The 24,743-nt window shown below is 35.9% G+C and overlaps 1 protein-coding gene and 2 long non-coding RNA genes across 3 annotated transcripts; 1 reads left to right on the top strand and 2 right to left on the bottom strand.

The window, feature by feature from the left end:
- The first annotated feature begins 1,154 nt into the window (after positions 1-1,154).
- Positions 1,155-2,492, top strand: LOC149948505 (uncharacterized protein F54H12.2-like). The gene is made up of 2 exons (XM_090171091.1): positions 1,155-1,874; positions 2,037-2,492. Exons 1-2 carry the CDS (start codon positions 1,155-1,157, stop codon positions 2,490-2,492), a joined length of 1,176 nt encoding a protein of 391 aa, XP_090027217.1.
- Positions 2,493-21,565: 19,073 nt separating this feature from the next.
- LOC149948504 (uncharacterized) lies at positions 21,566-22,558 on the bottom strand. The gene is made up of 4 exons (XR_016480516.1): positions 22,296-22,558; positions 22,144-22,197; positions 21,910-21,965; positions 21,566-21,805 (listed from the first exon to the last, which is right to left on the bottom strand). It is a non-coding gene; the product is annotated as an uncharacterized LOC149948504 (long non-coding RNA).
- Positions 22,559-23,128: 570 nt separating this feature from the next.
- LOC149948503 (uncharacterized) lies at positions 23,129-24,121 on the bottom strand. The gene is made up of 4 exons (XR_016480514.1): positions 23,859-24,121; positions 23,707-23,760; positions 23,473-23,528; positions 23,129-23,368 (listed from the first exon to the last, which is right to left on the bottom strand). It is a non-coding gene; the product is annotated as an uncharacterized LOC149948503 (long non-coding RNA).
- Between the last annotated feature and the right edge of the window lie 622 nt (positions 24,122-24,743).

Genomic DNA, 24,743 nt, shown 5'->3' with positions numbered 1-24,743 from the left:
AACTATCTCTCTACCGGATTCCTTAGAAGAATCAAAGACTAAAACAACTAAGACACTGAGAAAACACACTGACATAGAAAATTTCAACGACATAATGGATTTCGTTAATATAGTAATACCACCAGGATATTACGGAGTTGAAGATTTACTAGAAATCATGACTACTGATGACGACGGGCGAAATATTAGCTCTAGAGTCAAGTTATATTACAACAAACCAAACCGTCGTGTAATTGTTGAACTATATGAAATGAACCAAGTTTACATACCACATGAAATCGCCATCATATTAGGATTCACGAGAACTCCAGGCAAAGACGTAACTATAGTAACTTCCATGACGGCGCCTTTTAGCTGTGATATGGACGCTGGGTTACATTCTCTGTTCATATACTCGGACATTATACAAAGTCGATCGGTTGGAGATTCAGATGTTCCCTTATTACGTATTATAAGTATTCAAGGAAAAGACGGAGACACTGTTGAGAAAGAGTTTTCACGACCACATTATATGCCTATTGCGCATAACAATTTTCAAACCATTGAAATTAATATTATGAGTTAAATGGGTCATCCTGTACATTTCGAAAGAGGAAAAGTTCACGTCACTCTTCATTTTAGACCCCGAAGAACATGGACTTATCTATAAAATCAGGTGTAAAATCTTTCTTCTGTTCATTTGTGGTTAGCGGGTCAAAGGAGAAACATGTCTCCACGTAATCTAGATCACGTTTCTGTAAACGATTATAATAACTATTACTTAAATCAAATTGGACACGGATCAATTCCGGTATACCGTGGAGTAGCCGTGCAAAGAGGATATGGTCTTGGAAATATATTAGCCTCGGCATTTCGGTCTGCCATGCCTTTACTCAAAAAAGGTGCCTCATTCCTTGGTCGAAAATTTTTAAATACCGGGGCAAAAATTGCTTCCGACGTCTCGAGTGGTGTGTCTATTAAAGACGCGTTAAAATCTCGGGGGAAAGAGGCGGGGAAAGAAACCTTAAGAAGAGCCGCCGAAGCAGTGAGTAAACTTAGTGGAAATGGACGTAAAAGGAAACGTAAAACGTCTCCCATCATCAGTTCAGTTCGAACCAGGAAGAAGAAAAGACGTTCTCTGCTTCAGTCTGATATATTCTCTTAATCATTGAACAATGTCCCTAGCTCACCCCAGTTCACAAAACAGCATTAGCTCGGAACTTGATTTATTTCACGTACCTTATACTCAAACTGGTATAATAGGAAGTCAATGGGTTGAATATAATCCAACATCGAACATAAATGAAAACCAAGCAATTATCTTTAGTATCGCTGGAAACTCGGAGACTTACATTGATTTGAAAAATACTTTACTTCAAGTTCAAGTGAAAATTGTGAAAGCAGATGGAACTCTACCAAAACCCGATATTTACGACGCTGTATCTAAAACCACAACTCCCGCGGACAAAGTTGGTCCGGAAAATTTGTTTTCACATAGTCTCTTTGGCGAAGTTCACGTATCATTGGGTGACAGATCAGTTACGTCATGCCCTCAACAGTATCCTTACAAGAGTATGATTCAAACGCTCTGGACATATGGTGGACCAGCCAAGGAAAGTTTCTTAACCGCGTCTCTATTCTATAAAGACAAAGCCGGGAAATTTGACGAATTTTCCAATAACGACGGATTTAAGAAACGTGCAAAATTTGCTCAAGAAGGTGTTATTGACATGATAGGAGTTGTACGAGCCGATATTTGTCAACAAAATCGACTTATTCCTAACCTGATAGATCTAAATTTCAAGTTTATCAAAAGCTCAAACGAGTTTTGTTTACACACAGACGGTGAAAAATGCAAAGTTATTTTCACACACGCATCAATGTTTGTCAGAAAAGTTAGATTGACGCCAGAGATTATGTTATCCCACGCTAAAACTTTGGAACTGGCAACAATGAAATATCCAATCACCCGTACGGAATGTAATTCATTTTCAATTTCCCAAGGCAACAAAATATGCGTCAAAGACAACTTATATAATGGTCAAATACCGAGTAAGGTGGTGATCGGATTTGTGGACCAGAATGCGTATTTGGGAGACTACAAAATGTCACCTTCTAACTTTAAAAATTTTTCGTTAACTCAAATCGCCCTATACCTTGATGGTAGTAGTGTCCCGGCAAAACCGTTAAACCCAAATTTCAAAGATAAGTTGTTTATGCGATCATACGTTAATCTCTTTCTTCAAACTGGGCAATGGAATATTGACGAAGGAAATTTTATCGACCGTGATGAATTCGCCAATGGAAACGCACTATTTGTATTCGATTTAACTCCCGATCTCAACGGAAGTTCAACTGACTGTTTCAACCTGGTAAAGAACGGGAGCGTTCGTCTCGAATTAATATTCGGAGAATCATTGCCGTCAACAGTTAGCGTGATTTACTATTCCGAATATCAATCTTTGGTCGAGATCGACAAGAACAGAGCAGTTTTATATGATCAAAGTTCATAATGGACTCGCAACAACTTGAAATCATACTCAAGAATGATCCGTATACCAAATTTTTGTTCAGAGGAGTTTTCCCTGCGGATAAGCTTCCCAAGAATGTGAAAACGTATCCTTCACTTTACATCGTGAACACTGATACGTCCAATGGGGTAGGAGAACATTGGTGTTTGATATATCTCTCAAGGTCACTAAATTGTACATTCTTCGAGAGTTTCGGGAACAGTCCTGATTTATTTAAATTTAACTATTTTATAGAGCGGAACAGCCTAACTGTGACGTATAATTCTGTTCAATTACAAGGAAATTCTAGTAAGACCTGCGGTGGTTACTGTATATATTTTGCAATTAATTTGTGTCAGGGAATAAAAATGTTTAGTATATTGGAAAGATTTTCTGAAAACAAAAATGTAAACGATCGTATGATATCTGAATTTATGTATAAGAAATACTCAATAAATTTGTCATAAAAATATTTTATTTGGTTTTATAATGCCCGTGCGCGAGCGTTGATATACCATCGTCTAAAATATAACGTTTATCATCGCACGGGTTTAAACACAATTTGTTTTGTCGCACAGTCTTCACAATATGCTTATTACTCACTATGCGCTTCATCTCCGCGATAGTTAACTTACGGTTCAGAAGACACTCGCGATATTCCGCGTGACGGACGCGCTTCTGCACAACGCGTTTACACACACCCTTGCAAGTCTTTTTCTCGCCTTTAGATGACAATATAGAGTACATTTTGGGTCTTAGTCCGCAAAATTCTTCAATTGGTGTGCCGTCCATCTCATCCTTAAATTTGCCTAGCCTCTTTTTGTTGGTTTCGTCAAACAGAGGATGATTTTTGGGGTATCCCGAAAAGTCATATTTCTCTTTTTGTTGGGCGAAATCTTCGTACAAATCAGGGGTTTCGATTTGATACGTGAGACTGTCTGTAAACATAGAATACATTATTAGTTATGTTACGAAATAACCCTAGAAGATTTATGTACTTACCGGTGTCGGTAAAAAGTAGTTTAGCCTTTTCACCGTACTGTTGCTTTATGACGTCGTAGTGGAATCTATACATTAAAAGTTTCGATAGATCCAAAATTGCGAACCCCGTGTATATAGGTCGGTTAAGAATAAGCTTTTTCTTGGTAGAATGAATTCCCACGAGATCATTTTGAAAAATAGTGAATTTTTCAAACGCCGGGGAACTAGCTTTCTTTACCGCCTTTTCCGGTGTGGTGACTAGCTTGAAATCCTTACGTAAACGTAAGTTTTCCATGGTTTTACCTTAAAAAAAAGTAAAATGTTAAATTAAAATTAAATTTTCTTTTAAAAATGTAATTTATTATTTAATTACTTACCAAACACCGCATTGTTCATTAATTTGAATAGGTCCTTTTCAAAGTCATTAGCCGCCATCTTCCTTTTCTCTGTGTTGAAGTCGATGTAAGACTTCAACCAGGTCCCTTGCTCAAATTTCAAAATTCGATGAATTTTAGATATTTTGAGTCCCTTTTCTACGTAGTATTTCAGGTTTCGATAATGAATTACGTATCGTTCTTTATTGAAAAGATTAGGAACTAATTTCGGCAGACTTTCTTTGATTGGAATTTTCAATTTCGGCATTTGGGATTTGGAATAGTCGGATAACGCCTCGGGTTTAATTGACATCGACTCGGGTGCCAGTGGGTAGCAATTATGGGCATCGTGTAATGCGCTGGGATATTCTAGGTCTACTTCGACAATAAATCCTTCCGGAGAATTCTCGGGACATCTAAGAATTTCCCGTTCACTGTCTGAAGACGGATCAATCCATTTGAAATGTTTCATGGGTAAGGCGTCGCACATGACTGTTCCATATAAGTTATTTGCGTCTGTTGATTAAAATTATTATTATAATTAATTTTTTATAATTTAATTTTTTTGAAATAAAATTTTTAAATATTTTTTTTTAATTAAATTTTTAATTAAAATTTTGATTATTCTTACCGAGATAGCAAATATATTTATCGGGTTTGGAGGGGTCATGTGATTCGAGGTATTTGTTGTTCGCGTGAGCGAAACGATGACTTATCATTGATACACCACCTCGAATTCCCCTTTCTATGAAAAGATGCATATCCTCGTCCAGAAAAAGATCTAAGTGCACCTTGGTCATACAAAGGGCTGCCTGCCACGCAAAACCTGGGCCTGTGTATGAATGTGTGGGATCTAGTCCATAGTAGGTCATACACATCCGACGAAAATTTTGGAAAACGTCAGCCAAAAGGAGAGTATCGGATAAAACATAAAGGTCATGATACCGTCCTGTAAAATTAAAAAAAAAAAACGTTAATTTATTTGAATTAATAATAATTAAGTAATCCATACCCATATTTCCAACTTTGAATGTGCTCCAAACGTTTTGCGAATGTTGGTAATCGGCTTCACTTAATGGTTCATCAGTTAGATCGTTGTGAAAGCAATCGATGGGTGGGAGACAAGTCTCTTTGAATCGATCTTCTTTATCCATGTACGAATACGGATAGATCCCTTTCCGGAGAAGTAATTTAACTTCTTCCGGTTGGAAAACCGAGTTCAATAAGGTAAACTTCCCAGGTCCACCTTTTGCTAAATTTCCAACAAGCGTTTCAAGTGAAGCAGGCAAGAATCGGATGCTGTCAACGAAACGGAGCTTGTCTAGAGTGAAGGAAATGTACGTTTCGCTATTTGTTGCTATACAATCTATATTTTTCTTTTTTATCTTTGCAATATGTTGCATGATAAGATGCGCGTCATATCTGTGGAATATCATCGGTTAATATATATATTATTAAAATATTGACAACCTATATAGTACCTGCTTAAGTTGTGAAGGAAAACGGGGATAAATTTGGGTGCTTTTAACTTCAAATTGCAACTTTGGCACGCACATCCCCTGTAGGCTCCCGTGTAGTGGTCGTGGTCGCGGGTTTTGATTGATGTTTTTGTGAATGCTTCTTCACATACGTAACAGTGTGTCGCTGTCTGGTATCAATATTCTTCCGCGTCTGTAAGTTGCATGGGTATATTTTCCTTCAACTTATCAGATATGATCGCAGATTCGTCTAGAAGCATTTTTAAAAACTTCAACGCGCCATCTTTTCCTCTGTATGTCTCGTGTTTTTCTAGATTACCTATGAAATAATTAAGTTAAATAATGGATAAAAATGTAAAATATAATAAATTACCAGTGGGTCCGATAATGGCGTATGAAAACCCGCATGTGACGTGTAAAGCGAGTGTCGTAGTTGATGAAAGCGTACTATCAGGGAGACAAGTTGATATCTTTGATTGCAAAGATTCAAAATCTGCCACTATGATATATGGAACCTGAAATAAATTAAATTTTTTAACATTTATTTTTACAAAATTTTGTAATGAATTACCATTTGCTTCATGCCGAAATTTTTGAACTTCAATACTGGTTCGTTATGCGGCATTATCACACGCTGTGGATCATGAACATTACAATCACGTATGTGGTTCGCGTGAACTTCCTCTGTATGACTTCTTCTGAGACAACGACGACAGTAAAATGTTTTGTGACCGTGTTTAGTGAATCTACTTAAGAGACGACTAAGATGACGAATTAATACGTAATGTTTATTTTGACCCTTTGACAACCAAAGAAGATCAATTTCTCTTGATTCGTGTACTTTTCTTTCACTCACATAACGCGGGAATACACCTCCTTCATATGCAAAGATATTTATCGATAAGTTATTTGCTTCTTCGAATTTTTTCAGTTTATATGTATCAAGTTCGAAGGGAAATGATATTCCTGAAAAATCTAGTGTATTCAGGTAATTCTTATAATTACTAATACGACTAGGGTTGGTAGAAGCTGGGTAGAGTTTGGCTAGTATAGACCACAAAAAACATTTATTGTCACTGGGGTCTTGGGGGTCAACATTTACCGTTGCCCGTTTAGTTTCAATCACAGGTGGTAATTGAAAATATGTACCTCCTACGAGGGGTAAGTACTGGATGATATTAATTTGCATATATAAAATTCTGTCCAAAACCCATCCACTTCCGAGTCCTTCATAGTTGTTCATACTATCTGCAATTTTGTCCCGGCTCGAGTTTATTTGTTCATGGATTATCTCAGGAGACATCGTTGCGTGTGTAAAACCTCTGAAATACGGCATTGCCTCAACGTCCGTACCAGTATTTCCAAGCTCACGAGTATAACGCGCACGTACCACCATATACCATTTTATTCCTTTATTAGTAATCAGTTTGTTTCTGAGATATTCTTCGACTGAGTTACGGTGTTCGTTGATGAACATTACGGGATCAGTAATGCCATCTGGTGCCGTTATTCTAGCTGAAAATATCGCATCACCTAGAGCGTTAATTTCTTCAATTTGAAGTGGTTGAGCGGCTGGTAGCACTGCTGGTGGGTGAGCTGGTAGCACTTCTGGTTGGGTTGGTGGTTGACCAACTGGAAGGGCAATGGGTATGTTAATGGGTGGGTTAGTGGGTGGACTATCGAGCGGGTTAGTGGGTGGGTTAGCGGGAAAGTTAGTAGGTGGGTTAGGAGGGGTGGCTACTTGTTGGTCAATAACGTCTGAACCAACTGCGGTTGGTTGATGATGTAGGGGTTGAAAATTATCCCAATGCTCACCAAGCCATTCGTCTTCGGCTTGAGAGCCTAATAGATTGTTTAAGGGATCCGGTTGTTGAGATTCGGGTTGATCGATTGCACCGTCACCGTGTTGGGCGTCCCAGTTCTCTATAAAGTCTTTTAAAACCTCATCATCTTGTGAGTCCAATAACGCGTCATTATCATTAAAAATCACTCCTAGAGCGTCCATTGCGCGATCACACTCGCTGTGTGTAATTTGTGGTGTTCACGTTTGCGCGGTTTCTACGCGCACAACATAATCATTGAGTTTATCATCACCGTCTTGGGTACACAATAATTCATGTAACGGGTCGTTGTCGAAGTTTTCGGAGAATAAGTGCAGCGAATAGTCCGCAATCGACTCGTGACTATTTTGATCCGCAACCGCAGCGTCTAATAACTCATTAAGAGAATGTATCCTTAAAGGATCAGACGGTGCGTGATCTTCTAATAGAGAAAGATATTTTATTTTCATGTACGAAATGTTAAAATGAGTTAAAGAAACTTACCATTTTCAACTCTGACTCTTTTAAGAGGATTTGAGTCTGAGGATGAAGCCCTTTTTACAGGAGAGTTCGACGGACCCGGCTGCGGGGATGATGGTCTAGCGCTTCGGGGAGCCTCAGTTGACGGAGAAGCAGCCGTAGATGGCACCACCCGATCGAGGATACGTGGCTCGGACCTCGGGGGCAGTTCGGACCTCGAAGACGGTCCGGGTTGAAGAAACGGCATCAGCGGCGTCGGAGAACTTGATTGCAAAGACGGGACGGCTACCGCGGGTTGACCGTGATTATTTGTACGTTGATGACGTTTAAGGGCATCACGTCTCGAAAAAGATTTATCGCATACGGAACAATTAAACGAAATATTACCGTGAACTGATACCATATGACGGTTGAGGCTTCGCTGATGAATAAAAACCACGGAACAAGTACTACACGAATACATCTTGAAGTCGAATGTGACCTTTTCACCCTTACACGTTCCTTTTATACCGATTGATATGCAAAAAATGATTCGACACTTTTACCGATTCACCACCAAGATTCCCATTGGTCAAAAATGACGTATGCCTATAGCGGTGTCCGAGAGAGTGGTGTATTCTGGGTTTAACCCAAACACAATATTGTGTAATTTTTGCGATGTATGTCTCTCTTTACCTATATACATTGAAATTAACGTATCCAAAGTTAAGAGGCCTAGTTAGGTTACTGGGTTTCTTCAGGACATTTTGTAATTTTCTCCAATTTTCACGCGCGTCAATGATTGACATAAAGGGGAAAAGGTTGGGTATGTGCGAGGAGAGTGGTTTCTACTACGGATTACCACAAATATATTAAGAAAACCTTTCACTGTCCATCTCCCGTTGTTCATCGAAAAATAGCGAACACTTGATGGTTTTTCCGCAACAGTAGTTTTACTCTAGGGTATTTACGTTTCTCTCTATATTTAGTATCTATGGATCGTAAATCACGGAAAATACATAGTGTCATTAGGGTATTTCTTACTACTTAACCTTTGAAAATGTTATTTTTACAACTATGGGCAAAATCCGACATACCCAATTGGTACCTATAAAAAGGGGTTGCATCCGAATTGCAACATCTAGGTGTGTATTACAAGGGCCACCTTGGAAAACTTTCCAAATGTAATAGTTTTTTTTTTTATAAAATAACCTTGACCAGCTTTTTGAAATGTTGCCCTGGAATAGTTCAGCCAATGCCTAAGAATGAGTTCATAAGCTCTTTAGTGGGAGAGAAAACGGATCCATAGTTCAAGCAGGGGAGGCAACATTTCAACAAGATGGTCAAGCTTATTTTATAAAAAGAACTATTACAATTTGAAAATGTTTTTTTTTTTTAAATTCATTAAAATATTTTTTAATTCTTTAAAATGTTTTTTAATTCTTTAAAATGTTTTTTAATTCCTTAAAATGTACTTTTTTTTATTATTTTTTGAAATGTTTTTAAAATAAAAAAAAATCAAACTCTTGAGCTAAATAAAATTGCTTTTTATTCACATAATCTCCAATTTACAATAAAGATATTTATATAGAGCCACTGGGCATATAAGGTACTCTTTTCAAGAGCGCAAGAGTATTTCTTACTTTCAAAATTAGTATTGTGTTTAATAAGACACGTAAACCTGGGTCTGTATTCATCCAATTCAGTAACCTTCGGGCAACCTACACCATTTAGGTCTATCACTTCGCGGTGTATTAGTTCTAATAAAAATAAACATTTCTCCTCGCCTTTAAAAAATACGCGGTCATAGCCGTGAGTAGCCATTAGCATGCATTCTTCCAATTTGTTGTACGGGGTGAAACCATAGTCCCAACCAAGGCCGTGTATGTTCTTCTCAACCCACGTGTTCTGGCGTTGAGTGCGGGACGGTAGATCGGTTCGGGGGTACGGCGGCAGGAAAACCCACGATGCGACCCGGGATGTATTTTCGGCCGAACATGCTGACGCTTCTTTCACTATTTTCTCCGGCTTCTCATCTTCGGTCCGCCCGTCAAAGAATTCAAAATCAATGACTATTGATTTCTTATGCCTATAATTCAAAAGTAAATACATTACCCTCCGAGAAAGAGGACTAAAATATAAAAAAAGGGATTATACTTACATAGTTCTTGTCGGGTTATTCTTCTTGACTTGAATTTTCGTGTTTGAAAGCATATCCACTGATCGCTCGAGTTTATATACTCAATTATTGCGTCATGGTATTTACATCACCACAGCGGATAACCCATGGATTTCGCTCCACCGCTATAACATTCACCACCACTCATTCGCCTCTTTAATAATACCGGGGAAATCAGTGGTTCAAATTTAAGTCTAAGTTGCATAATAAAATGTTGTTTATTTCTCAATTCGTAGTTTACACGGTCTTCGTACGGTATAACGTGTACAATAGTATCGGAGAAACGTACGCGCTTCATACAGGCGGTGAAAAAGCGGGGGGTGTCAATCAGGATTAAAACTCTTCTTTCTGCAGGTGGCGACCTTCTATCATTAATAGCGAGAAAGACTGCTGCCTTCTATAAGGCTTTCATTTTATCGGGGTACAGTCTTTACGTTTTCTTATGCACCACTCTCTAAAGCGTTACACGTTCACCACCAGGGATGTTTTAGCTATACTAGTTCTTGAAAGCGGGGACTGTCAATCAGGATCATAGCCCTTCTTTTCCGGAGGTGGGTAAAGAGCTAACCGTCAACCATTAATACACAGAAAGGTGGCTGCCTTCTACAATTCACCACCAGTGGTGATCTAGCGTTGCTAGTTCACCACCCAGCACCACCCTGCCTTTGTAAGTTCACCACCAGCGCCACCCTGCCTTTGTACGTTCATCACCCGGGTGGCGGCCCCCCACTGTACTGTTTTAGAATCGGCATGTTGACCCTACTCTTCCTAACTAGAAAAGTCGTCTTCCCGAATAACCTTGAAAAAATGAACGTATTACGTACGGTACAAATATTTTCTCAGCCGTTAACTGCTGCTTTAAGAACTCTTTTACGCATTCACCTTGTAGATGAAGAACAACGGGAAAATTTGGAAGCGACAATTTTCTTTATGGAGAGTGTAAGGAAATGGCATGAAATTCATGATATAGCCAATCGAACAAATGCGATTCATTCTCGCAATGATAATAAATTACCATTTTCTGAGTTCGATGATACACGGCTGGAATGGCTTATAGAAGACTTTCTACCCTTTTTAGCAGTAATTCAGGATAATGCCACAAACAAGATGGAAAGACTATCAGATGAAACTTATGAAGCTGTGCAACTAACAACTAGATCTGCAGTTGACTTAATTAAATACCTCCTTGAAAGTGGCTTTCATTATGTCCTAACAAGAAAACTATCCAGTGATGTAGTGGAGATGACTTTTAGTCATTTGCGGCATTCAGGAGGTCGAAATGACCAAATGGATGCAAGAGCGGCTACTTTATCCATTGAGAGATCATTGAAAATTGGAATTTTGAAATCCTCTGGAAATTCCAATGTTGGAGCAAACAAAAGTCTCAAAGAAAATCTGGAATTCGGTATGTGTTGTAATATTTATATTCAGAAATTTTGTTATGGAATTTAATAATAATTTTTTTTTCAGAATTATTGTCTAATAACACGAGATCCTTCAAAAATAAATTGAACAGCAACATATCTAACCCTGTCAATCTCAGTGTGCAGCCAGTTTTACCATGGGGTTTAATTAATTTGTTAAATTTAATGGAAAAAGTAACCCGGAATGGTAATATTTTGATAATAGAACTATTATAATAAACACGTTGTTGAATTCTCTATTTTATTATTCAGATTTCTGCATGGTAACAATGAGGAATTGTTCGGTTGCTCTAATAGGTGGATATATAGTACGTGTTGCTGAAGAAAATTCAAGTTGCGATGGATGCTTGGAAAAACTAATACAGCCACAGTCCGAAGCACCTCTACTGTATTTAATTAAAGCAAATGATAGAGGCGGGCTTAAATATCCTAGTCGATTATTTATATGTTTACTGGTACTTGTCTTAGATTTCGTAAATTCATCAATCACCCTGTTTTCCCGTCAAAATATTTTAGCAAAATATGTCGAAATAATATTGCCCCATTTTAAAAAACCTTTGCAGTGTGAATTAGATTGTGGGAATTTAGTTCTTCTCAAACTATTATTAGAAAACTTTTTACGACCCTTACTCAACAATTACGCCAAAGATGTTTCGGATGTAAAAGAGAAAGTCAAGAAATATAAGACAAAACCGTTATCTCGAAAACTTTTAAAGATTTAAATACTAGTATTTAAAAAAATTATTTCAAAAAAGCATGTTCCTATTTTTAAGTGCACTTCATTAGTATGCAGTAAGTTTAACTCAATATGCATATATAAGATATCAAACACTGACAAAAAATTATCTAATTTCAATATCTTAAAGTTATCTTTGAGATATATGTTTTAAATGTGATCAAATTAAGAATTTATGTTCCATTTGGAGAACAGTTTTGATATTTTTCAATTTAACATGTTCCTATTTTTAAGTGTAAAATGAACAAAAAATGCATTAATAAGATATTAAACACCGTGATATTTTAAAAAGTAGTCTAGTGATATTTTAAAAGTAATCTATTTGCAATATTTTAAAATGTAACTTTTAAGATATAATATAATATGTTTAAAATGTGTTCAAATATAGAATTGATGTCAAAATTGTAAAATGGTTAGATAAAAATGTCTAATATTTTAAAAATTGTCTTTAAAGAGAAAATGACAGATAATATCCATATTAATTTTTCAAAAATAAAGTTTAATTTTGAAGATTAGAAACGGCGTAATTGCTTATTTTCATATAAATAATGTATAAATAAGTATAGTAAGCCTACGCCTATATAAAAAAAAGTTGGCATACATTTTTAGCTTTATGGCAGCTTCCTCTAAATTTCTTGAACCTTTATTGAGCACCCCGAATCTCCTAGTCCATAACACGCCACCGTACGGTTTAATTGAGAACTAAAATTCGGCATGGAGTAAGTAAATTATCTCCCCCTCTCTGAATACCATGCACGGGCTTTGATTAATCTAGGCGGCTATGGTGTGACTGTTTCTTTCCTATCTGCGAGTGTTGAATGTGGGATTTAACGAAACAGTTAATCATATATATTCTGATTTCTTAAGTATTTCTTTTATGGTATGTTTTATTTTATTATTGCTCATAAAATATTGAATAATAAGTAATTCCACGTACGAAAATTCATCGAATAATTATTTGCGAGAAAAGAAATAATGAATAATGAAGTAGAGGTGTAAAAATCTTGGCAAGAAAACTCTATTGATAGTGAGCCCGGACTAGCGACGCGCGAACGTAGAACGCTAACCGATGGGCCGTGAATCCTTTTAACAAATAGACTATACTAAGTTTTGTTCACTTTTGACCAGTGATACTGGACAAGCTATAGGAGCTAGAGAAAAATGGCAATGGACAATTTCGCTCCTTTGATCAAGCTTAACAAAAATGGCAATGTAAAATTATGTTTCAATTTGAAAAACATCTGTCGAAAGCCAAATCCCATAGAAGAAGTGCGATGTCCTTTAATAAATCTTATGAAATTAATTTGATGGTTTTCCGCAAATTTTTATGAAATTTGAATTGAAATTTTAGCAAATCTTGAGAAAATTCATAAATTTCTACGGGAAATTTAAGAATCTTCAAAATTTACAAATTTACAAAAAACCCCGAAGGAGAAATTTCCAAAGATACTGTAAACTATTTCTGTGATAACTGCGCACCAGAATTATAATATGTAATATATTAATATTTTTATATATTAATATTGTAATATTACAATATCTACCCTATTAAAATATTTGTTTCCATATTATTTATTTGCCTTAAATTACTTCTTAAAACCAAATTTACCGTATAATTAGGCATATGTTTTTTTAAATGTCCAATGATAGACGAAATTGTCCAAAAATATACCTTCTTGTCCATAGTTTTCCTAATAGTGTCCAAAGTTAGCGAATTGGTGTCTAATTTTAAACCTTATTGTCTTTAGTTAGCACCCCCCCCCCAGTCTAATTCAAAACTATTTTGTCCAATGTTTGACTTACTCACTTCATTTTTTAAAATAATTATTGTTTTAAAAATTCACAAATTTAAATACCAAAAACCAGAATATATTAAAAATTAAAATTCATTATTTGTATTTCAAATCGTTTTCAAACGGTCTACTCTAAATTTGTGTTTTTAAATTTTACAAAAAGTGTCCATTCTTACCCTCACTCACCCTAGTCTACTACAAAAAAAATAGTTACTTGCTTTTATGGTAGGAAATCCCTTTGTCGAGCTGTAAAAGACGGAACTAACCGTCCGCAGGTCTTTACTCGTCAATATTCTAAGAAATACCTTCCAATTCTATAATTCTATTGGCTGTATCTCTGAGATAACAGTTCTACGCACTTAAAATTAATCCGTCTCGTGATCAAAACTGCAAGTAAAGGTTGATTCCCATTGGTTTACCCTACACTGACGTCATTTCACAAGTTGAATAGTGAAAAAAAAACCCATTGTTTGACGTCATTTCTCAAGAAAACAAAACAATTAATAGAAATTTACATTTTATTAGTATACCAATTAAACATTTTTGTATTATCCAAATGCTAACGTTAAATTGCAAAATAATGAGCTATTTCAATTTAATATAATTTATATTAAATTCTTTATTTTTAATAGAAAAAATTGTTAATTATAGTCAGGTTGGGGAAGATCATATAAATTTTACTTCTTAAAACGCACGCGAGTCTCTTCTGCGACATGAACAATGTGACAAAGTGAGCTCGGTTAAAAAGGATTAAATTATTATAATAATAATGCAAGGATACATCGTTCGTAGCATCCGGATTTGTCCGAGGGGTCGGACATTGGTACAAAATCCAATACACTTCAGAAGAAATCTCCGACGAAATCGCGAAATCCCTGCCGAAATCGCAAAATCTTATGAAACCCCGAAATCTCTGACGAAATCGCGAAATCTTTGACGAAATCGCGAAATCTTAGACGAAATCGCAAAATCTCTGACGAAATCGCGAAATCTCCGACGAAACCGCGAAATCTCCGACGAAATCGCGAAATCTTTGACGAAATCGCGAAATCTGATGAAATCGCAAAATCTCTGATGAAATCGCGAAATCTCCGACGAAATCGTGAATTCTTTGACCAAATCGCGAAATCACAGAGATTTCGAAATCCCGTACGCTTTACTTGTGAATGTCCGACCCCTCGTATTTGTCTCTTGTGTTAACTATGTTGACAAGGAATTAAAAAATTCAACGAAACAATATCTCAATTTGATATACATTTAATTAAGATTTACATTTTTGAACTTCTATTATAAACAATCTTAAAAATCATTTTTTTATTTATTAAAGGATGAAAAGTTTTTAACTAAATCTACGCGAATTGTTTTTTTTTTCGGAATTAAATGGTTAGTTCAAATACCAAAATTATACGTAGTACAAAACTTGTCCGTGAATAATCCTGATGTCGAAACTAAAAATCCCCACAATTAAATGATAAACCTATTCATATTATTGAATTATTAGAAACCTACTCATATTATCGAATTATTAGAAACCTACTTATATTATCGATTTATTAGAAACTTACTCATTTTACCGAATTATTAGAAACCTTATAAGCAAACTTTTTCAAACAAAAACATTTCAAACAAATTTTAAGTAGGTTATTTTTTTCCCCATTATAAATGAACGGTTAATATAGAGGCTACAACGAAGGAGAGCGACGTCACATTAAATAGAGCAACTAGTTTCAAACTTCAACTATTCTCTTTAAATATACGTAAACTTTCTTTATCTTAAAATGGCTATAACCATTATATTTTACCCGGCGATGAATTGTACACTAACTCATATACAAATAAAGACGTTAAACAAAATAAAAATTAGTAATTATTGTAAATATTTTAAGACAATAAAGAAATTAAGAAATGTTTTAAATAAAATCGCTTTTATTTTCTACAATAGTCACCTTTTATTACTATAAATATTTCAATATTAAAATTTACATAAATTATTATTTTTAATATAAAATCGCACAATTTAAAAAGGACTAAAGCCAGACAATACTATATAATATTACAAAAAAAGTTCTAATGGCACTGATCGATGACGTCAATAATTCTAGATTTCATTTCGAACTGGGAGGCAAGTTAGTTACTTTATCTTTCTAGTTCTCTGCTCTCTTCCAACTATCTTGCAATATTTTCAATCTAATTATATCTGTTTTTAAACCTTTAATTTTATTTCTCAGTACAATTTCTCTTTGACTAGCTTCTTCTAACTTTAATTTCCACTCTTCTAAATGCTTTTCAATTTTTTCAAATGCTTTCTTATTTCTTGCACATATAGCCACGTCTCATTATACTCCTCCACTATTTCACTCGCTTCTTCAAATGTATTGAATACTTTTCGGCTATAAGTAACAAAACACAATTAATATAAAAAGTTCAGAAATGCTAAATGTAACACCTCGGGTCGTCTCCTTGTTAGCAGGGAACACTTAACAGAGGGAAAGGCGAAGACCCGGTGGAGAGCGTCAGATAAAAGCGTCTCGGTCGTTTCTAAAAGTTCTAGCGTTTATTGCTATAGCGCATGCGCGCTTTCCAAACCAGTACGTAGTTGATTCCGTCACGTGGTTTCGTACGTAACTGGCCGAAAAGGCGCTAAGCATTTGGCGAATCGGTAGCGCGAAAACCCAGCCGGCTTTATAACGTTGAGCCGCCTTTCCCTCTGTTAAGTGTTCCCTGTTGTTAGTAGCTTCACAACTGCAAGATTTTTTCCAAGTTCCAGAGTAAGAATTTCCCATCTGTGGGTTGAGGCGCTGAAAAAATTGTAAAACTGTTCAATAAAATCAAAAAAAGCTGTAGCCATGGGAACAAAACCCACAGCCGAATGACCGACGAGGTTTAACGAGTGCGCAAAACAAGAAATATAATCAGCTAAAGGATTTATCTCACGAATTTTAGATTGAAGATCGTTATACTTTCCACTCATGCTTGAGGCGTTGTCATAAGATTGACCTCTGCAGTTCTGCAAATCTATATTTTGTTTTTCTAAAAACGTTAGAATACTCTCGGCAAGTTGTTCGTCACTGTGCCCTCTGCAATCGAGAAAATTGACAAATCTTTCAACAGGACCACTCTCACACACATATCGAACTATACAGGATAGCCGATCAACGTGTGAAATATCAGGGGTTGAATCCACGGATATTGAAAAATACTTGGCTTCCTTGAGTTCCGAAATAATTTTCTCCAACACTTTTTGTCCAATAATTTCAATAAACTCATCACATATTGAGGATGAAAGGTAAGACTGGGAAACCTTTACCCTGGTTCGCATTCTTTTCAATATGAGTTGCCAACCAAGGATCAAATTGCGCTAACAATTCGAGAGTTCATAGAAAGTTTCCATTGTGTGATGATCCGATGAGCTCGTCGTGTCCCCTTGTTGTAATAAAGGTCAGACCGTATTCAAAGAGTATAAAAGTTTATTACATAGCCGAAAAGAATGTAAACTTCCAATCTCGTTACATTGGCTTATATACAAAGCAATTTAGTTTTTTATAATTTGTTTCCCGACTTTTGCCGGTAGACACGCTAACGCCATCTACATGGCACGAATTTCAATTACAATATTATTACACCCTAATTGCTAGTCCACGCGCAGCAAGAAATTTAATAGTCGCAACAACTCTCTCCAAAATTGCTATCATATAATCACGCTGTGATTGGTATTGTTCAGATATTAAGCTATCTATACATCCAACATTTTGGGACCTTGTGGTAAAGATAATAGTCGCATCTCGATGACTTAGGCTATTTTCATGCTTTTCTAATCTTGGACTAGCATTTTTCCAGTCAGAAAATCCGTGTTTCGAAAAAGCGTCGTTTACAATTGAAAATAATTTGCAGTTAAAACAAAATGCTTTGCCTGTACTGGGAGAATAACACAACCAGCTTCTTTTGATTTTCTCACCATTGGTATGAGATCCGTAAAACATGGACTTACTAAAGTAACGCTTCTGTTTACCATCATATTTGATAGATTTCTCAAAACTGGTATTTTTATTCGAACAGGTTTCACTTCCTTTCTTTAACCAGTGTAAACGCGTGTCCTCTGAAATAATTTCAGACCAATTGCCCAAATCGCTCTCTGTCTCCGTTCATTTTAATGACTTGTCTGCCACATTTTCTAATGAAGTTAAATTGGATAATTCCGATTCTTCGTAAACGTTTTCTTAGTCAATATTACCATCGGCGTCGTTATTATAGTTCAAATTATTATCCACAGTAAAGTCCATATTTTCGTGTATATCATTTTCGATGCCACGAATTAAGGAGACTGATTCTTGGGCTGACTTAAAAAAATTGTCAAGCTTACAAGTATTCTTTAGTAGATTTTTTTGCGCTATTTCCTTTTCTTTCCTTTTTTGGGCTCCACTTTTATGTTTATAATCTCTAGTAGCCATTTTGTAAGGATCAATTTGAACAAACTGTATTTTTATAAATAAATGTCAGGCGATTCTCTCGAACTCTGAGAGACGTAGAACCGTCCCGTAGTCGCTCTGAAACAATCTAGAACGATGCCATAGTGTTCGTACGGGGTCAAAATAAAGTCGGGGGAGGGGTGGGTCTAACCCCGCGAAAAACAAATCGGGGTCGGGGTCGGGGATGGAAAATTCTTTGTATTTATTAAGAGTAGAAAAATTATAAAAATACCCCAATTTTACGATTTAAGATTAGATAGTGTATCTTGTGTAAGCCAGCCTCTAAGCCTAGGGACTATTAGTAAGGGCCCGTTCCAGAGACATTTTCAAAACTCTCGTAAGTTAAAAAGTTACGAGAGCAAATCTACGAAACCCGAACTCTCGTATCTTAAACGCGTTCCAGAGACAACTTTTCAAGAATTCGTAAACTCCCGCTCTCGTATCTTTCGCCTTTTTTTTAATAAGCTCCGCCCCCCGCCATAGCCAATAGAAACGCTGGAAAATATCGGTGGGAAGCAAGGGGAGCGCATTCGCGTTTTTGCCCGGCGTTTCTTTTGAGAAAACTCGCTAGCTCTCTTTATACCGCGCGAGTGACGTAGCTGGTTGACGGTTTTCCCGTAGACACGGAGAGTAGGGTGTCTTATAAGTACCGTGTATTTTGTCTGTCATGGGTAAAAAAAATCTGTGCAAAAATGTGGTGAAATTGCATAATCTTGGGAGAATGTGAAAGAATATAAATACGTTGGAATTATTTTTTGGGTTTTCAATTATTGTGGTCGGACGTGGTCAGAAGAAAGAACTATATTTTTTAATAAAACTTTTATTAAAATAAAAAATAGGAAAATTTTAACATTGAAAAGGCACATTTTGAAATTCATTAAAAAAGGATTATATTGTTCCGTTTAAATCTGTCAACTGAACAAAAAGGCAGCTTATTTTTTAAACTTACCTACTTAATTTTTTAGTTTTCTTATCTTTTTTCCTGTCTTGGGCCTCAGTAATACTTTTTGAATTTAAATATTTAATTCTAGTTCTCATTTTTAAATAACAAAAAACAATCTCTCTTGGATATTTTGAAAATAATGGCATACGTTCATTAGTTAGGTTATTGATAAAAATTTAAATCTTAATTTCCTTTCCAACTTTACCTTAAAACTATCACTTTTACAATTTCACTATTAATTTATAATAATATTAGGCCTAGGCCCTATGCTATAAGCTTATAAAAGTTCTGGGTTTTAATGTCAGCTAATACTGGAAGTTTTAATAATTTAGAGAATATAATACTTACAGAAATTCATATAAAGTGCCAAAACAAGTGTAAAATTGAAGGGAAAACGACCGCACGTATTTATTTTTCTATACCGCATTTTTTCTGATTTCTGGTTTCTTTTATTAGGAATTCGACTGATTTCTCTAGTCTCTCCTCTCTTCGCGCTCTACTACCCTCCCCGCGGCTTGTTTCTGGTTTCCTGTCAACCAGCGACGTCACTGAAGGTGGGCCGGTAGTTGCCAAGCTCCCCAACGTGCCCGCTGAAGCGCTTCTCTACAGACCCCGTCGAAAGAGCTAACCTTATTATACGCAGTATTTTACCAACCTTGGGTGGGAAGCGGGTTTCTTCAAGCACGGCCAACTTTGATGTCTCGCGCATCTCTCGCGCTACAGCGGCCATCTCATTCGTTGACGTTTCTGTGTTAACCTATCAGCAAAAGATGTGGGAACGACTCATAATTACGAAAATCACAACTCCGAATACAAAATTCCCATAAATTCCCATATCGCCGAATTCCCATAACTCCGAATTCCCATTACGTAGAATTCTCATATCTTCGAACCAAAACCCCGAATACAAAATTCCCATAACTTCGCATTCCCATAACTTCGAATTCCCATAACTTTGAATTCCCATAACTTCGATTTCCCATAACTTCGAATTCCCATAACTTTGAATTCCCATAACTTTGAATTCCCATAACTTCGACTTCCCATAACATCGCATTCCCATAACTTCGAAATCCCATAACTTCGAATAGTAGTTTTTTGGGTACGGAAATGCTAATTATTATTCTCAACTCAATGGTGAAGTTTGTTTTCGTTGTAAAGCTCTCTTGCGGAAGTGAATAGGAAAAAGCGGATAAAATATGCTACCAAACAATTTTCTTATACTGTAATAAAACATCATATTTAATTACGACCAAAAATTAAAATAAAGGGAAAACTTCAGTCAAGATTATTTAATTTCAATAATCTTGCTTTAGCCACAAGCGGGCGTGACACGTAGGAGGTTTAACTCTGCATAGTGTAACTAAATACATTTCGGAGAAATGGGACTTCGGTGATATGAGCTTTCGGAGTAAAAGCAAGAATATGTCAATTCGGTGAAAAGGGAATTCGGTGATATGAGAATTCGGAGAAAGGGGAATTCGGTGATATGGGAATTCGGAGAAATGGGAATTCGGAGAAACGAGAATTCGGAGATGTGAGGTCACTAAATACATTTCGGAGAAATGGGACTTCGGAGATATGAACTTTCGGAGTAAAAGCAATTCGGAATTATATCAATTCGGAGAAAAGAGAATTCGGTGATATGGGAATTCGGAGAAAGGAGAATTCGGCGTTGTGAGGGCGACCCAAAGATGTGTATGACGTCAGCGCCCCTAGCGGATTATTAGTTTTAGTATAGTTTTTACATTGAAGACAATATAACAACCGAGCGTGGCGCTGACCTCCTACACATTATAGTACAGTTTATAGGGGAAAATCCTTGCTCGCGGAATTTCGACGAATGTGTTGGCCGCTGTAGCGCGAATAGCGCGTGATCAAAGTTGGCCGTGCTTCAAGCGCTTAGTTAAGCCTTAGCTTTGACTTGTTATTTATTTCATGTAAACAGTGGCAATTTTCCACTTTCAACTTTCAGTTATTTTACTATATATATTAAACTTTATTTACATATTTTCAAATTTTGTTGTTATTTACATTTATTATTCATAAGTTTTACGCGAAATTGTTTTAAAAATTGGGCAAGCAAAGGAGGAGTGCAAAATGCAAAGAAGTTTAACCAAGGTTGAAGGAAAGGGAAGAAATTGTGGCTGAGCTAGAATATGTTTGGTCAACAGAGTTATGAGAATAGTGAAGGGCCAAGATATCATAAGGATCAGGAAAGTCCACCACTAGCCAGAACAAGTGGTGTTTTTATTGGTATGCCAAGTGCGGGGTGTTTTCACATTACTCCTACGAGTACTCCACCGAGCGTGGATGGTAGTGCTCCCTTTCATTTGGCTTCAAAGAGACGGCAAAATATTTCTAGAAAGTAGAGGTTATCAATATTTAATTTAAATTTAATTGAGCTTCCCATATTGATGACAACACAATTAAATAAAAACAAAGATTGACAAAGCAAAATATTGCCAATGAAATGGGTATAATTAGAAAAAATCAGTTTAGGTATATTACTTACTAGCAGCATGGATTATTTAATCCATGCTAGCAGATATAACTCAGTTACATTTTTAAATAGATGCCAGGGCTGAAAAACCACTTCTAGATCCGCCTAGGCCAACGGTAGGAGAAATTTCAAAAGTGGTATTGTTAACGTTGCTCTTTTCCTACATTCCCGGAAAAACAGATTGACATAAATTTACATATAAGTAATAATTTGGTATACGTGTTAAAGGTGATAAAAGAAGCCATAAGAAACATCAAACATTACCTGTGTCCTCCGAACCCATTGCTACTAGCAATGCGGAAACATTAGACAACGTTGCCCTGTCGGTAGTAAATAGTTCTCTTTAAATGATAGCTACAATTATAAATAAATACTTCTATTTGAGGAATTAAATAATTTTTATTATAAGTGGAGCATATGTAAAAATATTAAGGTGTAATACAAAAAATTATTTGGCTGTTGAAGTTTACACTGTGAACGATTCGACAAACACTCAACTTGATAATAATTCGCCGTCTTTCCAAAACAAATACAACACATGATTATGCGGATCTGCAATAAGATAATTTTAAATTTATTAAAACGAAAAGATAGTTCTTTCTTTGTTTCGTTTTATTATTAAATAAAAATAGTGGTAAAGGAATTCTTACCTGCGTAGCGGAATCTATGGAGCGCCCTTCAATTCAGGCCTCGGCCATTCCCATTTGTAGCGCAATAAACGCGGTTTCAGTTAAATGTTTCATTATTAGTGCCAAAAATCATTGGGAATTTTTAAGAATAGCACCTTTTGTTGTTTTTGGTTTTTGTTTATTTTTTTAGGTGTATTATTTGTCAAGGATTACAGAAATGCCAAAAGTTTTAAGCGCAATTTATTATTTAGAAAGATATGATAAATATAAAATTGTTACTTACCCTCAATATTTATCTCGGAAAATACATAATATTTCGACATTTTTGTACGTATTGGTTGAGGTAGGACTGATGAAGAATTAGATTTAACGGCAAGATACTACTAAATTTAAGAAAAAGTGCTAAGTGAAATGTGTTTTTTACGGCGAATTCAATTTGGTTTTTTTTGTTAATTTTTTATTTACATTTATTATTCATAAGTTTTACGCGAAATTGTTTTAAAAATTGGGCAAGCAAAGGAGGAGTGCAAAATGCAAAGAAGTTTAACCAAGGTTGAAGGAAAGGGAAGAAATTGTGGCTGAGCTAGAATATGTTTGGTCAACAGAGTTATGAGAATAGTGAAGGGCCAAGATATCATAAGGATCAGGAAAGTCCACCACTAGCCAGAACAAGTGGTGTTTTTATTGGTATGCCAAGTGCGGGGTGTTTTCACATTACTCCTACGAGTACTCCACCGAGCGTGGATGGTAGTGCTCCCTTTCATTTGGCTTCAAAGAGACGGCAAAATATTTCTAGAAAGTAGAGGTTATCAATATTTAATTTAAATTTAATTGAGCTTCCCATATTGATGACAACACAATTAAATAAAAACAAAGATTGACAAAGCAAAATATTGCCAATGAAATGGGTATAATTAGAAAAAATCAGTTTAGGTATATTACTTACTAGCAGCATGGATTATTTAATCCATGCTAGCAGATATAACTCAGTTACATTTTTAAATAGATGCCAGGGCTGAAAAACCACTTCTAGATCCGCCTAGGCCAACGGTAGGAGAAATTTCAAAAGTGGTATTGTTAACGTTGCTCTTTTCCTACATTCCCGGAAAAACAGATTGACATAAATTTACATATAAGTAATAATTTGGTATACGTGTTAAAGGTGATAAAAGAAGCCATAAGAAACATCAAACATTACCTGTGTCCTCCGAACCCATTGCTACTAGCAATGCGGAAACATTAGACAACGTTGCCCTGTCGGTAGTAAATAGTTCTCTTTAAATGATAGCTACAATTATAAATAAATACTTCTATTTGAGGAATTAAATAATTTTTATTATAAGTGGAGCATATGTAAAAATATTAAGGTGTAATACAAAAAATTATTTGGCTGTTGAAGTTTACACTGTGAACGATTCGACAAACACTCAACTTGATAATAATTCGCCGTCTTTCCAAAACAAATACAACACATGATTATGCGGATCTGCAATAAGATAATTTTAAATTTATTAAAACGAAAAGATAGTTCTTTCTTTGTTTCGTTTTATTATTAAATAAAAATAGTGGTAAAGGAATTCTTACCTGCGTAGCGGAATCTATGGAGCGCCCTTCAATTCAGGCCTCGGCCATTCCCATTTGTAGCGCAATAAACGCGGTTTCAGTTAAATGTTTCATTATTAGTGCCAAAAATCATTGGGAATTTTTAAGAATAGCACCTTTTGTTGTTTTTGGTTTTTGTTTATTTTTTTAGGTGTATTATTTGTCAAGGATTACAGAAATGCCAAAAGTTTTAAGCGCAATTTATTATTTAGAAAGATATGATAAATATAAAATTGTTACTTACCCTCAATATTTATCTCGGAAAATACATAATATTTCGACATTTTTGTACGTATTGGTTGAGGTAGGACTGATGAAGAATTAGATTTAACGGCAAGATACTACTAAATTTAAGAAAAAGTGCTAAGTGAAATGTGTTTTTTACGGCGAATTCAATTCGCTAGATACTAGGTACGTTTTCACTGGATACGATGTCCGTATGTGGAGTTAATAGAAGGATGGAAAACTCCATTTTGTGGGATCTATTCATATCTCAGTCGCTATCCCTTGTTTAATTCGCAACACAAGAGACTATACTAGGTACTGTCCTCTAGGTTGCGTTATAGATAGCACAGCTTGATTAGCAAGAATGGGGCTGGGGTGGCGCCGCGCGCCCCCAGCGCTCGAGCGAAGTGAGTGCGCGGCGCCGTAAGGCGCCAATACGTTCCAGTTTCACTTTTAGTTAGGAACTGCGCCCAAAGAATAATGCCCGTTTTTCACATTTTCTAAATTTATCCTTCGTCAGTCCTACGTTACCCAAAAGCTTTGTATAATGCAGTACCATTAAAAAGCCCATTTTTTCAAGATTCCAATTTTTTGGCTCCTTTTTCTTTCTTGTAAAACATGTTTCCGTAAAATAATTTTTTT

The sequence above is a fragment of the Leiobunum rupestre genome, chromosome 4 (assembly GCF_980474605.1).
Source record: "Leiobunum rupestre chromosome 4, qqLeiRupe1.1.hap1, whole genome shotgun sequence".
NCBI lineage: Eukaryota > Metazoa > Arthropoda > Arachnida > Opiliones > Sclerosomatidae > Leiobunum > Leiobunum rupestre.
This window is presented reverse-complemented; position numbering and strand designations above follow the sequence as displayed.